The sequence below is a fragment of the Myodes glareolus genome, chromosome 12, assembly GCF_982192425.1.
Source record: "Myodes glareolus chromosome 12, mMyoGla1.1, whole genome shotgun sequence".
NCBI classification, from domain to species: Eukaryota; Metazoa; Chordata; class Mammalia; order Rodentia; family Cricetidae; genus Myodes; species Myodes glareolus.
The window spans coordinates 22,266,796-22,282,297 of NC_142037.1; the positions used below are offsets into that span (position 1 = coordinate 22,266,796).

General features: G+C 41.4%; 1 protein-coding gene across 3 annotated transcripts in view; it reads left to right on the plus strand.

Annotated features, from left to right (window-relative positions):
• The window catches only part of Ift88 (intraflagellar transport 88), a 106,726-nt gene that overhangs the window by 23,786 nt on the left and 67,438 nt on the right, over window positions 1–15,502 (plus strand). For all 3 annotated transcript variants that reach the window (XM_048442030.3, XM_048442029.3, XM_048442028.3), the window contains exons 11-14: window positions 4,044–4,158; window positions 6,047–6,278; window positions 9,252–9,322; window positions 13,501–13,587. In XM_048442030.3, the coding sequence (XP_048297987.2) occupies window positions 4,044–4,158; window positions 6,047–6,278; window positions 9,252–9,322; window positions 13,501–13,587 (505 nt within the window). The remainder of the gene's footprint in view (window positions 1–4,043; window positions 4,159–6,046; window positions 6,279–9,251; window positions 9,323–13,500; window positions 13,588–15,502) is intronic.

Genomic DNA, 15,502 nt, shown 5'->3' on the forward strand with positions numbered 1-15,502 from the left:
AATCCAAGCACTAGTGAGGCAGAGGCAGATGGATCTTTTGAGTTCAAGGCTACCTGATCTGTATAAGAAGCTCCAGGACAGCCAGGGCTACATAGTAAGACCCTGCCTCAAAACACAACCACAAATACTGCATCCTCATAAGAAGAAGGAGCCATGCCAACCAAATGGAACATTCTTTCATTAAGTGACTGTGTTCCCATGAGACAACTGTATATTTATATTGTGTAGTTTTTGTTATATTAAGGTTTACCAGAGTGTAGTATGAGGAGCAGGCTGTGTCCCGCTGCCAGGCTGACTTACACCCGGGCTGGCAGGCTGCTTGTCGTTCCGGCCACCCAGCTAGCTTATGCCTGAAATAATCACACGGAGATCTTAAATCACTGCCTGGCCCATTAGCTCTAGCCTCTTATTGGCTAACTCCCACATCTTGATTCAATCCATTTCTAATAATCTGTATATCACCATGAGGTCATGGCTTACAGGGAAAAATTCAGCATGTCTGACCTGGCAACTTCATGGCAGCTCTCTCCCTGACTCTGCCTTCTTTCTCCTAGCATTCAGTTCTGTCTACTCTGCCCACCTAAGGGCTGCCCTATCAAAAGGCCAAGGCAGCTTCTTTATTCAACCAAGGAAATCAACACAAATACAGAAGAACCTCCTATACCATTTCCCCTTTTCTGTTTAAACAAAAAAGAAAGGCTTTCACTTTAACATAGTAAAATTACGTATAACAAAATAGTTACCAAGCAAGAATTACAGTTACAATATTTATATCTATTTTATCTTTTATCATAACAAAGGAAAACAATAACTATAACTATCTATCTATTCTTCAACTCCATCAAAGACTCCAGAAGGATATAATATTACCTAAGTAAACAAGAAGTAAGCAACTTCCAAAACTGTAGAAATGACAGAGACATCTCGCTGCCTTGACAGTCACCCAAAGTTTTTCTGTACCATTGGGGCATCCATCTTCAGCCTATAGGCCCATAGTATCCAGCAGACTATTTTATAAAGCAGGAAATTTCAAAGACAGTTTAGTCACTTTCTTCTGTATCCTGCAGAATGTCTCTCAGATTTATTTATTCATTACAGTGTTCTGCTTGCATGTATACTTGCAGGCCAGAAGAGGGCACCAGATCTCATTATAGATGGTTGTGAGCCACCATGTGGTTGCTGGGAATTTGTAGCATGAGGGGCCGGCTTGTTGGGGTTTCTGTCCTGCCCGGTACCCCTCAGCCGGCAAACCCCAAAGAAAATCACAGACGGGACTCCATAAGATTATAAACTGATTGGCCCATTAGGTCAGGCTACTTATTAGTTCTTATAACTTATGTTACCCCATTGTCCTTATCTACGTTAGCTACACAGCTCAGTACCTTTCTCAGCTGGGCAGCTTACATCTTTCCTCTCTGGTGGTCTGGGCAGAACTGCGGAGAGAGCTTCCTGCTTGCCAGAATACTCCCAGAGGCTCCACCTCTACTTCCTGTCTGGCTTTCCTGCCTATACTGCCTGCCTGGCCAATCAGCGTTTTATTAAAATATGATTGACAGAATACAGATAATTCTCCCGCACCAGGAATTGAACTCAGGACCTCTGGAAGAGCAGCCAGTGCTCTTAACCTCTGAGCCATCTCTCCAACCCCCTATACATTACATTTTTTAAATGAACTACACAATCACAATACCTTAATCAAGATCAGAAATACATATACATATAACAAAATTGACCTTAAATTTCTATCAATACGACAAAATTTATACCAATGCAAATTATTCATATCTATATCATATCCCCCTTTAAATGTAAAAGAACATTTATAAACAACATTTGGGAATATGAACATAGTTATTTCTCTCCAAACTGCTTTGTACTGTATGGGGGCGCTGTTAATCAGGTCTTTCATGGTGTGTCCTGTTTGCTAGGTTCCTCCCAGTCTGCAGTTGAGTGAAGTAATTTTTTTGAGGGTGTTCACAGCAACCTTTCAGGAGGGTGTGGTCTATCATACCATATTGGCCTAGGGTCCATAGGGTCTCATCTTCTGTGAAAACAAAAGAACCTCTTTTCCAAAGCATCATATCCTTAGACCCAAATTTTAAAGCCAAGATACCTTTAGAACATATATGCTGGTTTAGCTTAGCAGACCACACAATGAAATATCTCTCTATATTTAGCTCCTTCACAATAAAAAAATTTAAAGAAAACACAATAATATACAGAATCTAGGCTCTCTGTGAATTTTCCTTTTTTACGTGGCTTATTTTTCTTTACTTCTTTTAATCTATGACTATCTGTACTCTGTCTCTAGCATTAACTTTATATTATGACTCTCTATACTATTTATTTCTTCTCTCTCCCAAGCCTACGTACACCCATCTGGCACTGTGACCCATTTAGAGGTCTTTTATGTCTGAATCTGTCCTATTGCATTGTCCCCAATTCTCCACTGTCTTGAAGAACTTTTACAATGTTAAACAGCTTGGTTGCGGCTGCTCTGGATGTTGGCTCCACCTCTCTCCAATTTCAAAATGGTGGACGTACCATTTCTGCTAGCTCTGGGGCCGCCAGGTAGGAGCCACACTCAACACTTTATCTCTGAGACTGAGCGAGCGGCACATAAACTCTTTCTTTCTGAGTTACAGCCAAATTTTCCACACAGAGCACTGCGCAGCCTGAAAACATCTCTCTGTATGGTGGCAGAAATCCGCCATGAGTTGGGAAAATTTCTCTGCAGTACCCCACCAGCACACAGCAAAAAGCTGTGTTAAACTCTATATTTGTTTCTAGAATTCCCTTTAAAGCCCGCTCATGTTTTATGTGGTGTTAGTTAACTATATTGGGCACCAATCTGTAGTAGGGGGAGCGTGTTGTGTCCTGCCGCCCGGCTAGCTCAGTCGATAGAGCATGAGACTCTTACTCTCAGGATCTTGGGTTCATGCCCCAAGTTGGGCACAATTCTGTAACATGAGGGGCTGCTCTGTTGGGGTTTCTGTCCTCCCACCAGGTCCCACAGCTGTTTAGCGCCAAAAAAACTCACACAGAGTCTGCATTAGTTATAAACTGATTTGCCTATTATCTCAGGCTTCTTATTAGCTTTTATTACTTATATTAACCCATTATTCTGATCTATGTTAGCCATGTGGCTCGGTACCTTTTTCAGCGGGTCAGGTCACATCCTGCTTCTTCAGTGATCTGGGCAGTACTGGCGGAGGGAGCTTCCTGCTTCCCAGAATACTCCTGTTCTCTTTTCTCCACCTCTACTTCCTGTCTGGTTTTCCTGCCTATACTTCCTGCCTGCCAGTCAGGATTTATTTAAAACATGATTGAGAGAATACAGACAATTATCCCTCACCATCAGAGTATCATTTCCTTTAATAACATTAAAATTACGTGCCATTATTGAGTAATTTACAAATGTCTTGTATCCCTTTTAAAAGTGTTTATAGTGTGTATGTATGTATATATATAAATATAAATACATGAATGTTATGGTATATGTGTATGGAGCCAGAGGACAGCTCTCAGGAATCTGTTCTTTTCTTCCACTCTATCTTCCCAGATGGAACCAGCTCCTCGGGCTTGCACAGCTGGAGCTCTCACCATTGAACTCTCTCTCCTGTCTTGTGTTTTTCTTAGCACAATGCACTTCAGTTTTGTAATGAAAACTGTTGTCTAACCGTATTTTCAAGAAGTTCCATTTCTCCATACTTAAGTGTATGAACATATGACAAGGGTGTACTGTTTTGATGTTAGACTTTTATGTCTAAAACTTCTAACTGGGCCAGAACAGTTACTCAATGGTAGACATACCTGTACCTATGGCTAATGACCTGAGTTTAGTCTCTAGATCCTAGAAGTGGCAGGAAGGAACCAGCTTCCATGAGTTTTCCTCTGATCTGCATACATATACACATACAATAAAAAGCATTTAAAACATCCTAACTTGGAAAAAAAGCTTTAGAGAATATAAACTAAGATTATCTAAAATATCATAGGAAAAATACAAGCATGAGAATGTTTACCCTCATTTTTTTAATTAGGGAGACTAAAAGTGAATATGGGAAATATCTATTTAAAGCAGAGGAATTACTCCAAAGCCATTAAGTTCTACCGAATGGCCTTAGATCAGATCCCGAGTGTCCATAAAGAAATGAGGTAAGTGTGAAACCTTGTGACTATAAAGCTTAAGTGTCTTCTCAGGAGCAAGCTGGCTTGTGGACTGAGCATTTCGAACTGTGTGTAGATAGGAGGTGTAGATTCATGTTTCAGATGTGGAGTTTTGCTCTGTTCACTTGTGACTATTTGCATATCTCACATATTGGCAAATTAAAGGTTAAAGGAATAGTACTTGACCAAGAGAAATAAAACTGGGCTAACCATCCAGTCATTAGGAACATCATATAGCTTCATGCCAGCACAGCCCTAGCAATCATGGCAGTAGAGTGGTCCACAGCGCACACTTCCTCCTTGTTTGAGACGGTGGAGTGGAAAAGGTGGAGAAGTCGGCTATCTTCTACTCCTCCAATATTCAAGAACAGAAATAGTATATTGATTGTCTAAATGTTCCCTAGGCATAGAGGATATTTCATATTTCATGCCTTATTTGTAGATGCTACTTTTTAGCAGGTGTCATCTAATCTACAGAGTACTTTAGAACAGTGGTTCTCAACCTTCCTAATGCTGCAGCCCTTTAATACAATTTCTCATGTCGTGGTGACCCCAACCATGAGACTGTTTCATTGCTCCTTCATAACTAATTTTGCTTCTGTTGTGAATCATAATGTAAATATCTGATATGCAGTATATCTGATATGAAAATCCTGGTCGAGGTGTGAGTAGTTGGGGTCACTACTCCCAGGTTGGGAACTACTGCTCCAAAAACACCTTTAACCCGGCAACCACCAAGAATTTGAGCATTTCTGGAAAATGTAATTTAGGGGCATGCATTATGTGCTTAATAATAACTGGGGCAGTGGGTACTATAGTAATTTAGCCAAGGCAGTAACTACCAAGGATTTGAGATAACTTGCATTCCAAACAAAAAGAATACCACGAATGAGTGATTCTGATCCAGTCAGCTAGTTATGAACCAGCAATGGGGTTATGTTTGGATACACTTGTCAGTGCGGCGGGACCATCTCCACTAGAATGGCCCTAAAGGACTGACATGACAGGTACTGATGCGGGTGCTGAGACACTAGAAATCTCATTCCCTGGGTATGTGAAATGGTACACTTTTCAAGACAGGCAGTGTCTTAAAAGGCCAACAGTTCTATTCCTGGGTATATACCTAGAATAAAAGAAAATTTACATTATTTCAAAGGCTTGAATGTGAATGTTCATAGTAGCATTAATCATAGAGTCAAAAAAGTGGAAGTAACCCATTTCCACCAAGCAGGCATAGGTAAGAAAACATGGAAAGGCCAAGTGTTGTGGTACACATCTCTGAATTCCAGTTCTCTGAGGCAGAGGCGAACAGATCTCTGTGAATTTGAGGCCAGCTTGGTCTACAGAGTTCCAAGCCACCAAGGCAGCCAGGGCTACATAGTGAGGCCCTGTTTCAAAAAACAAAATAATGTATATCTATACCATAGAAGTCTATTTAGTGATTCTTTTTTTTTTTTTTTTTTAAAGAAGTGAAGCACCGATACTCCAGTGTAGAGGAACCTCAGGATTGTGTCAGGGGGACAGACCTGACACTTTATATGGTCTGTTTATAGGCAATAACTAGAAAAGGCAGAAGGACAGAAAGTAGATTAGTGGCCCCCAGCACTGACTGTGAGGACGGGGAACAACTGTTAGTAGCACAGGTTTCCTTTTTCAGGTAATAGAAATGACTTAAATATGTACTTATTATCCCACAAGTGTAAATATGACTGTAATCATTAAATGTTGTGATCTGTCTGTTATACTACTTATAATTTAAAATAAATTTAAATTAAATTTAAAAATAAAATTTAAAAAAAAAGAAAAAGGGAAGTGCAACAACTTGAATGTCATATTAGTTCAGACTTTCCAGACTAACCTGTCTCTCCTTGTTTAGGATTAAAATAATGCAGAACATTGGAATTACATTTATAAAAACTGGTCAATATTCAGATGCCATTAATTCATTCGAGCACATCATGAGTATGGCCCCAAATCTGAAGGCAGGCTTCAACCTAATTCTCAGTTGTTTTGCAATTGGAGACCGAGAAAAAATGAAGAAGGCATTCCAGAAGTTAATCGCTGTTCCGTTAGAAATTGATGAAGACGATAAGTACATCTCCCCAAGTGTGAGTATGAGAGTGCCAGTCCCTTGGCTCCTCTGCTTGTCTGTCTCTGGGAGCGAGCAAATGGGGGTGTCTTGAGTTTCCCAACAGGCAGTTCACAGATTTCATTTGCTGTTTACTTTGAGTTGAGACTGGGACTTAGGGTTAGAGGTTATAGTTAAAGCGGACCACACATGTGGGTGACAGCTGTGTAGCTTAGACTGTTTGTGGGGCCCCTAGCAGTGGGATCAGCACGTGTTCCTGGTGCAGGAGCTGGATTTGGGAACTCATTCCCCATGCAGTGATGCCTCACCCAACCTTGATGCAGGGGAGGAGCTTGGTCCTGCCTCAACTTGATATGCCAGGCTTTGTTGACTCCCATGGGAGGCCTGCCCCTTCTGAATGGAGAAAGAGTGGATGGGGTCTGGTAGATAGGAGGTGGGGGAGGGGCAGGAGGAAAGGAGGGAGAGGAAACTGTGACTGGTACATAAAATAAATGAAAAAAAATTAATAAAAAATTAAAATAAAGCCCCCCAAAAAGATCAGACTGCACAATTTTAGTCAAAGCTTTTAGAAAAATCATTAAAAATAAGATTTGACTACACCTTGACCTTGTGACTGTGGAACTTTTTTTCCCTGGTTAGTTTTTGTCAGCTTGACACAACTAAGGACACCTGGGAAGAAGGACCCTCAGCTGAGGGATTGCTTCCATCAGGTTGACCTGTGGGTGGGTCTGTCAGGCATTTTCTTGATTAAGGTTTGGTATGGGAGGGCTCAGATATCTGTGGGCAGTGCCACCCCTGGGCAGGTGGTCCTGGGTTGTTATAAGAAAAGAGGCTGGGCAGCCACGAAGAGCAGGCCAGAAAGAGCACTCTGTGATTTTTATGTTTGTCCCTTGACACCAGGCTCCTGCCTGCCTGAGCATTCTGCCCTGGATTCCATTGGTGATAAACTGAAAGCTACAAGCTAAATAAAAACTCCCATATCATAAGGTTGTTTGGTCAGTGTTTTTATCGGAGCACTAAGAAACAAACTAGAACAGTAGTACTGGGGATTGAACCTAAGACTTTGCTCATCCATCTGCTATGGAACCTAAATTCTTTTTTTGTTTGTTTGTTTGGTTGGTTGGTTGGTTTTTGTTTTGTTTGACATAGGATCTCACTATCCCAAGCTGGCCTCAAATTTGCTGTGTAGCTAAGGATGATTTGAACTTGTGACACCCCTGACTTCACTTCCCAAATGCTGTGATTAAAGGCATGTGCCTCTTGTGCCCAGTCTTACATAGTCTTGGTATTGAATTCAGGGATTCATGGATCACAGGCAAACATTATACTAACTGAACTATATCCTCGACACCCTCAGCCTCTGGAAAGTCTTGTTTTTAAAGACCCAAAGGGATATTATATGATGTTAAGTGAAGAGGTACGGGTCCATATTTTACACATGAGAAACTGGAAGAAAACACCAGAATAGAAACAGTAGTTTCTGGGCAATTGGATGTTGTTTCCTAGTCTTCCTCCTCACCTCTGCTTCGTTTTTCTTAATACTTTGAAAACATTTTCCAGATTTTTATGCATAGATTGTTAGCATTCTATTACATTAAGTCAAACCATATGAAATTGCCTGTATTTGAAGGTCAAAGTGGTGTAATTTTTCAGTTTAATAGAGTTGAACTTCATTGTTTATTTTTTGAGGGTCTCTTAAATTTGGCTGTCCTGAAGTCTAGGCTGGCCTCGAAACTCTGAATCCTCCTGTCTCAACCTCTTTAGTGCTGGGATTGCAGGCATAGTTCACCATACCAAACAGAAGATTTTCATATTCTCTCTCTCTCTCTCTCTCTGGATATGAAATATACATGTATGTGCCTATGATATGAAGACCAGAGGTTAATATTGGGTGTCTTCCTCAGTAGCTCTCCACTTTATTTTTTGAAATAGTCTCAAAACCTGAAGCTTACTAATATAGGTAGACAGGCTAGACAGGCTCTCTCTCTCTCTCTCTCTCTCTCTCTCTCTCTCTCTCTCTCTCCCTTCCTCCCTCCCTCCCTCCCTCCCTCTTTCCTGGTAGTAGATTTTTCATTTATTTATTTATTTATTTTTCTTGATAGAAGGTAAGGGTATTATTGTTCCTAGTAAAGAAAGTGCGGGCTGTGAAGCCTGATGCCTGGTTGCCACTCAGGACTTATTCCTCTTTCAGCTCAGTTCCTTTATATAAAAGGGGTCAGTTGTAATAACCTGCCTTATAGGATTGTGAGGGTTAAATGGCCAAAGTATATAAAATGTTGAAAGTATACCTGGAACATAGTACTGGATAAATATGGATTTTTGTGCATTACTTTCATACTGAGAAAATGGTGTATGTTGTTTTAAAAAATCAGTGTATGTTTAAGTGGTGCTGGCAGTTAAAGCCACGTCTTCCACGGTTGGTACCGTGCCACCCTCTCAGCCCCAGCCTTGTCTTCATTCTCAGTAGGGAGTTACATGGAATATCTAAGCAGTGGCTAACCATGAACACCTTTGCATTTGAGTTTACAATCTATAGTATCGCATATTTATACGAGCAACCCTAGCTTTGTGTATTTGATTTTATTCTTCCTGGCCTGACCCTTTTTTCTACTGCTCAGAATATATATTAGTTCCATGAAGAGTGTGATAGGCAATCATAAAAACAGAACAAAATCAAGTTCTGCTCTATGTAAGGGCAATAGGCTAATTTACATACATTTTATTTTATTATCATTATATTTGGGGGGCGGGGGTTCAAGGCAGGGTTTCTCTGAATAGCCTCACTGTCCTGGAACTCACTCTGTAGACCAGGTTGGCCTCAAACTCACAGAGATCCTCCTGCCTCTGCCTCCCAAGTGTTGGGATTAAAGGCATGTGCCACCACTCCCTGGCCATATGCACCATTTTATAAAACTAGTTGCTGGGGTATTGATTAGAAATCTTAAGTTTTTAATTTTTATTTCTGACTTCCTTTTTTATTTTCTTTTCCTAGGATGATCCGCATACTAACTTACTGATTGAAGCTATAAAAAATGACCATCTTAGGCAAATGGAACGTGAAAGGTAATATTTTGGCTACAGTTTTTAGAAAATGACTGCCTTCTCACTGATTCTTTGAAAACTTGTCAGTTGCATCTGTTTCCTGGGCCTAGCTGTCGCACCATCCTCTTCTTTTCGGATGCTTTTTCTCCTTGAATTTCAGTCCTCCTGCTGACCCAGTTTCCCTTATTAGGTTGTGTGTTTAGCAGTAGAAGGATACGCCCAGGCACCTGCTCCACCACTGGCGATGTCTCTAGCCTTTTCTTTGCCTTTTATTTTAAACTAGGCTCACTAAGTTGCCTGATCTACCCTTGAGTTTACTCAGTAGCTCAAGCTGGGTTTCAACTTGTGATCCTCTTGCCCTAAACTGAGATTACAAACCTACTTTACTAGGGCTGGTTTTATTCAGCAATTTTTAACCATTTCTCTATTGTTTCCTTTCCCCACATTTGGTACTATTTTGCAATTTAGTTACCTTTATTTTTTTAATTGTCTTATGTGTATATATCTTGCCTCCCAATTAAATACCAAGCCTGCCAGGCAATGGTGGCACACGCCTTTAATCCCAGCACTTGGGAGGCAGGCGGATCTCTGTGAGTTCGAGGCCAGCCTGGTCTGCAAGAACTAGTTCCAGGACAGGCTCCAAAACTACAGAGAAAACCTGTCTCGAAAAAACAAAAACAAAAACAAAAAAACAAAAAACAAAACAAAACAAATAAACAAGCCTGAAGGAACATATTATTTATTTTATTATTTTCTTTCTCTAATATGGACAACATCTGTTTTCTTTTCTTTATTTTTATTTTTCACACATGTGTATAGTGAATTTTGATTGTATTAACCCCTTTATCATCTTCTCAATAAGTCTTCCTCCTACTGTCATGTCATGTGTGTCTCTGTGTAGGCATGTGTGTGAGTATGTGGGTGCATGCTGTTTCTACTTCTAATACCAAAACATGGGACTTTGCCACACCAAGATTGTTCAGCTCTCTGGACATCCAGTAGGTGTCCAGCAATTCACTTTTGATGTAGACTCCACAGGAGAAGGCTCAGTCCCTCAAGCCTCTTCATTCCCCCAGTATGGCCAGCAGCAGTAAGCAGAGGCCTCCGCTCTGACTGGCTTCCTATGAGACAGGTTTTTACCAGCCCTCCTTAGGCTCTGTAATTTGCTAGAAGAGCACAGAACTTGAAGAAACACTTTTTTTGCATGTGCCGATTTGTTGTAAAGGATCCAGCAGAGAAACAACCAGATGGGAAGGTGCACAGCATGTTTTGGGGGAGACACATAGATTGCCTATCACCTCTGTGTATTCACCAACCTGACCTCCCCAAGCAAGGTTCTGCAGTGTAGACATGACTGATGGTATCACTGGCCATTGGTGATGGCTCTCTGTCTTCAGCTCCTGTCCTCTCCCTGGAGATTGGGATGTGTCCTAGTCAATGTTCTCTCATTGTGAAGAGACACAATGCCCAAGGCAACTCTTAGAAAGGAAAGCATTTAATTAGGGCTTGCTTACAGTTTTAGAGGCTTATTCTATCATTGTGTGGGGAAGCCTGACAGCAGGAATGGCAAACAGGGTGTTGGAGATACAGCTGAGAGCCAACTGATCCACAAGGAGAGACAGAGAGAGCATGCCTGGGCCTGGCATCGGCTTTTGAGACCTCAAAGCCCACTGTGCCCAGTGACAGGCTTCCTCCAACAAGGCCATATCTGCTAATTCTTTTAACCCTTTCAAGGAGTTCCACTCCCTGGTGACTCAGCATTCAAATATATGAGCCTATGAGAGTCATTCTTGTTCAAATCACCACAGGATGTAAGACTGAAACTTCTATTGATTCTTCTGTCAACCCAGCTCCATTTTTACCCCTTTTGAGACGGGTCTCACATAATCTGTGCTGATTTCAATCTTGTTCTGTAAGAAAGGATGACCTTGAACCCTGGTCCTCCTGACCCCACCTCCCAAGTGACCATATTCTACCTTGAACCTTTTCAGGCACCATGAGACATCACCTCATTAGCATATCTCATGGTCAGCAAAAAGTAAACTTGTATTATGGAGGAAATTCCAAAAGTTTTGAGGAGCTTTTTGCAACATATTTTTCTCTCTTATTTTGAGGGTTTTACTATCTTACCTTCTGCCTAGCACTGTGACTATAGGCACACACCATCACATCAAATTTTGTTTCTTATTCTAATGCATTCCTTCACATACCTAGCCTCTATCAAGTGTAACTGAGAGGGTTAAGAGTTATTGAACATGTGATATGTATATATCACATATATATATGTATACATACATATATATATATCAAGTATATATTACAAGTGGTAAAGGACACTTAATGGTGGTAAAATAGATACAATGTAAAATATATCATCTTGAAATTTATTTACTTAGATTAGACATATAGCCCAGGTTCGGTTGGAGTCTTTGGTCCTCCTGCCTTCTAGGGTTGTATAGAACTACTGTTCTACATTCTTTTTCTGTGATTTTCATTAGTGTAGATACCTTCCTTTTAAGTGGAATTATATACTGGTTTTCTTTTTTAAGATGTATTTTTATTTATTTTTATTTTATGTGGATCAATGTTTACTTGCATGTGTATGTGTATACTACATATATGCCCAGTGCCAATAGAGCCAGAAAAGAGCATCATATCCTCTGAACTGGAGTTCCAGGCAGTTATGAGTCACGATATGGGTGCTGGGAAGTAAACCAAGTCTTCTGGAAGGGAACCAGTGCTCTTTAACCACTTAGCCACCTCTCTAGCCCCTTGAGTCCAGTTTTAAAACTGCTGTGTTTATAAATCCAAGAAAGATAGACAAAAATAAATATCATTGATCACTATAAATTGGTGCATCCACTTTGGAATACACCTTATCTTTTTACAGTGATAGTGACAATGTGTGTACATAAATATCATGCATAAATACACACACTTACATACTTTCAAAAGTAACATACACCCAGGCATGTTGGCCCAGTCCACATCGTTAATGCCATCATTTAAGAGGTAAAGGCAGGTAGACTAGCCTGGTTTACATAGTGAGTCCAGGTCAGCCAGGACTACAGAGTGCAGAGTGAAACCCTGTCTCAAAAACAAACACAGGCAATATGTTATGACTCTTGTTTTAATAACACAGTTTCTTTTTGTGGGTTGTATGCATGTGTGGTTTGTGTGTGTGTGTGCCTGGATATGCAAGCGTAGAGGCCAAAGGTCAAACGTTGCATTTCCTCCTCTGCCATGCTCCACCTCGTTCACTGATCTTGGAGTGCCTGCTCAGTGAACCCCCAGGATCCTCATCTCTCTGCATCCCAGTGTTAGAATTACAGGCACACACCACTTGACTTTTTATATGGGTGCTGGGGAACCCAGCTTAGGTCCTCGTGCTTGCTAAGCAAACACCTTGACCCACTAAGGCGTCTGCCCAGTCCCACACACCGTTTCTTTAATGCTGTTTACCCTCACTTTCCTGTCCATAGGTAGGTTGTGTGATTTAGCTGCAGATCTCTGTCTGTGTTCCATTGCTTCTTCACCTTGTCAGAAGGCAGCCTCAAGCAAGAGAAGAAAGGCACACTGGGGCCCAGGAGGCACTCACATTAGCAGGCGTGTTTGCTAGCTGTTGTTAGTCTGACTTACTGACTTATTTGTCTGTATTGGAAGTGGCAGTGCTTAGTCATGCTGGGTCAGTGCTCTAACACTTAAGCTACAGCCCTAGCGCTTGTTTGGGGGACAGGGTTTTACTGTGTAATCCAGAGTGGCCTGTGACTGGCTGACCTCAAACTCACCGTCCTCCTGCCTCCACTTCCCTTGTGCTAAGATTCTATGTACAACCACTCCTAGCCTTTGTTTGTTTTGATTTCATTTTAGTTTTGTTTTGTGATTTTTTTTTGCTTGTTTTTGTTTTTAAAGATGGAGTATCTCAATATAGTCCAGGCTGTCCTGGAAACTTGCTGTGTAGACCAGGCTAGCCTTGAACTCAGAGATCCACTTGTCTTTTTTTGCTTTCTCAGTGCCAGGAGACATGGCCTGCACCCTCCTAACCTTTGTAAACACGTTTCTTTCATGGCTGGCTGTCCTCTGGTTAGTTCTGTGGTATGCTAGCTTTGATAGATAATCTTTATACTTAAATTTTGAGAATTAAATATAACTTGCTTTCATGTTGCATCTAAATATAACTTTTTTGTTTGTATATACAGGAAAGCCATGGCAGAAAAATACATCATGACAGCTGCAAAACTCATTGCTCCTGTAATCGAAGCATCTTTTGCCGTGGGTTATAACTGGTAAGGGTGAGATTCAGTGTGACTGTGGATGTGGTGTTTTGTAATTTGTATTGGCGTTAGAAAGGTGAATACATGGCGGTCAGCATCGGTCTGTCCTTTCCATGCCAGTTATCTTATGTTAAGGTTAGGGTTGACCCTGGGAAAGCTCGTGTGACTAAGGCCAATGTGCAGCCATTCTTATGATTCCTTTGTTGTAGAAATTCTGATCTGTGCTTTTAAAAAAAATTTTCTCATTTTTCCTTTTTTACTGCCTTAATTTTGGTATTAGTATTAAACTTTCTATCCTCAGTAATAGTTCTAAAGAGGCCATTGTCCTCATATATAATCTATTTCCTGGAAAAAAGTAAAGTATTTCAGAATGGGTAAATCCTAGAACATTTTTTACAAGAGCAGGGGATTAAATTATTTCCTGCTCCTACACCTAGCATGGGGCTTTATTGTTTCTGATAGGTGATCTGCATAGAATCTACTTTTTGTTTGCTTGGTTTTGTTTAAATATCTGCAAGGAGTTAAAAATTCTTTCTTGTATTGAATACAGATCTGACCTTTACAGAAACCTGTTTTTTGTTTTGTTTTGTTTGTCAAGACAGGGTTTCTTGGGGCTGGAGAGATGGCTCAGAGGTTAAGAGCACTGACTGCTCTTATAGAGGTGCTGAGTTCAATTCCCAGCAACCACATGGTGGTTCACAACCATCTAGGAGACCTGGTGCCCTCTTCTGGCCTGCAGCAGACATGCAGACAGAATACTGTATAGATAATTAATAAATAAATCTTTAAAAAAATATATAGGGTTTCTCTGTAGCTTTGGAGCCTGTCCTGGAACTCTTATAGACCAGGCTGGCCTCAAACTCATGGCGTGTCTCTGCCTCCCATGTACTGGGATTAAAGGCATGTGCCACCACCACCCAGATACAGAATTCTTATCTTGGACTTTTAAACAAACATAGCACCTTACCAGAATCTTTAAAACCTGAAGCACACACACACACACATGGTTTCTAAAAAGTGAAGGAAGTATGGACACATCCCCAGCCTAATTTTCTGAGTGCTTTTTCATTTCTTACTGAGACAAAGAACACAGTGCCCTGTTTATTGAAAGTCTTCGAGTTGTGGTTAGCACTCGGAATCAACTCCTTCCCGGACCTTTTGTCTTGTTCCAGTTTGTGCTGGAGGCTTCAGTTTGGCCCATGACATTTTGTTTTGTTTTCCAGTTGCCTGTTTACCTTTCTTTCTGTCTGTTTGTCCTTCCTCCTTTCATTCTCCCTCTCTTTCATTTCCTTTCCTCCCTTTCTGTAGACAGGTCCAGCGCACTCAAGCACTCCTCCCTCAGCAGGGATCACAGAGCCACCCTGCCTGACTCTGACCCTGCATCTTTGCTGCTGTGCACTCAGGTCTTGCTCACTCTCCCTCACGGAATCTCTGTCTTTGTTTCTGTAAGCAGTTACTGTTGTGACCTGGGGCTGAATGCCATCTTGGGGTTTGCTTTGATTTCTTTCCCAGTTTGAACTCTTGTTTAACAAGCAGTAGCTTTGCCAGGTGGTAGTGGCGCACACCTTTAATCCCAGCACTCGGGAGGCAGAGGCAGGAGGATCTCTGTGAGTTCAAGACCAGCCTGGTCTACAAGAAAAGTTCCAGGGCAGGCTCCAAAGCTACACAGAGAAACCCTGTCTCGGAAAACAAAACAAAACAAACAAACAAACAAAAGGCAGTAGCTTTATTTTTCTCTTGATTTTATCTTAATGTCTGTGTCGGTCTCTCTGATCGTATCCTCACTCTTTCTCACCGCCTGAGGCGGGGTTCTCAGGGTGTTGCCGCGGTTTGAGGCGGGGTTCTCAGGGTGTTGCCGCGGTTTGAGGCGGGGTTCTCAGGGTGTTGCCGCGGTTTGAGGCGGAGTTCTCAGGATGTTGCCGCGGCT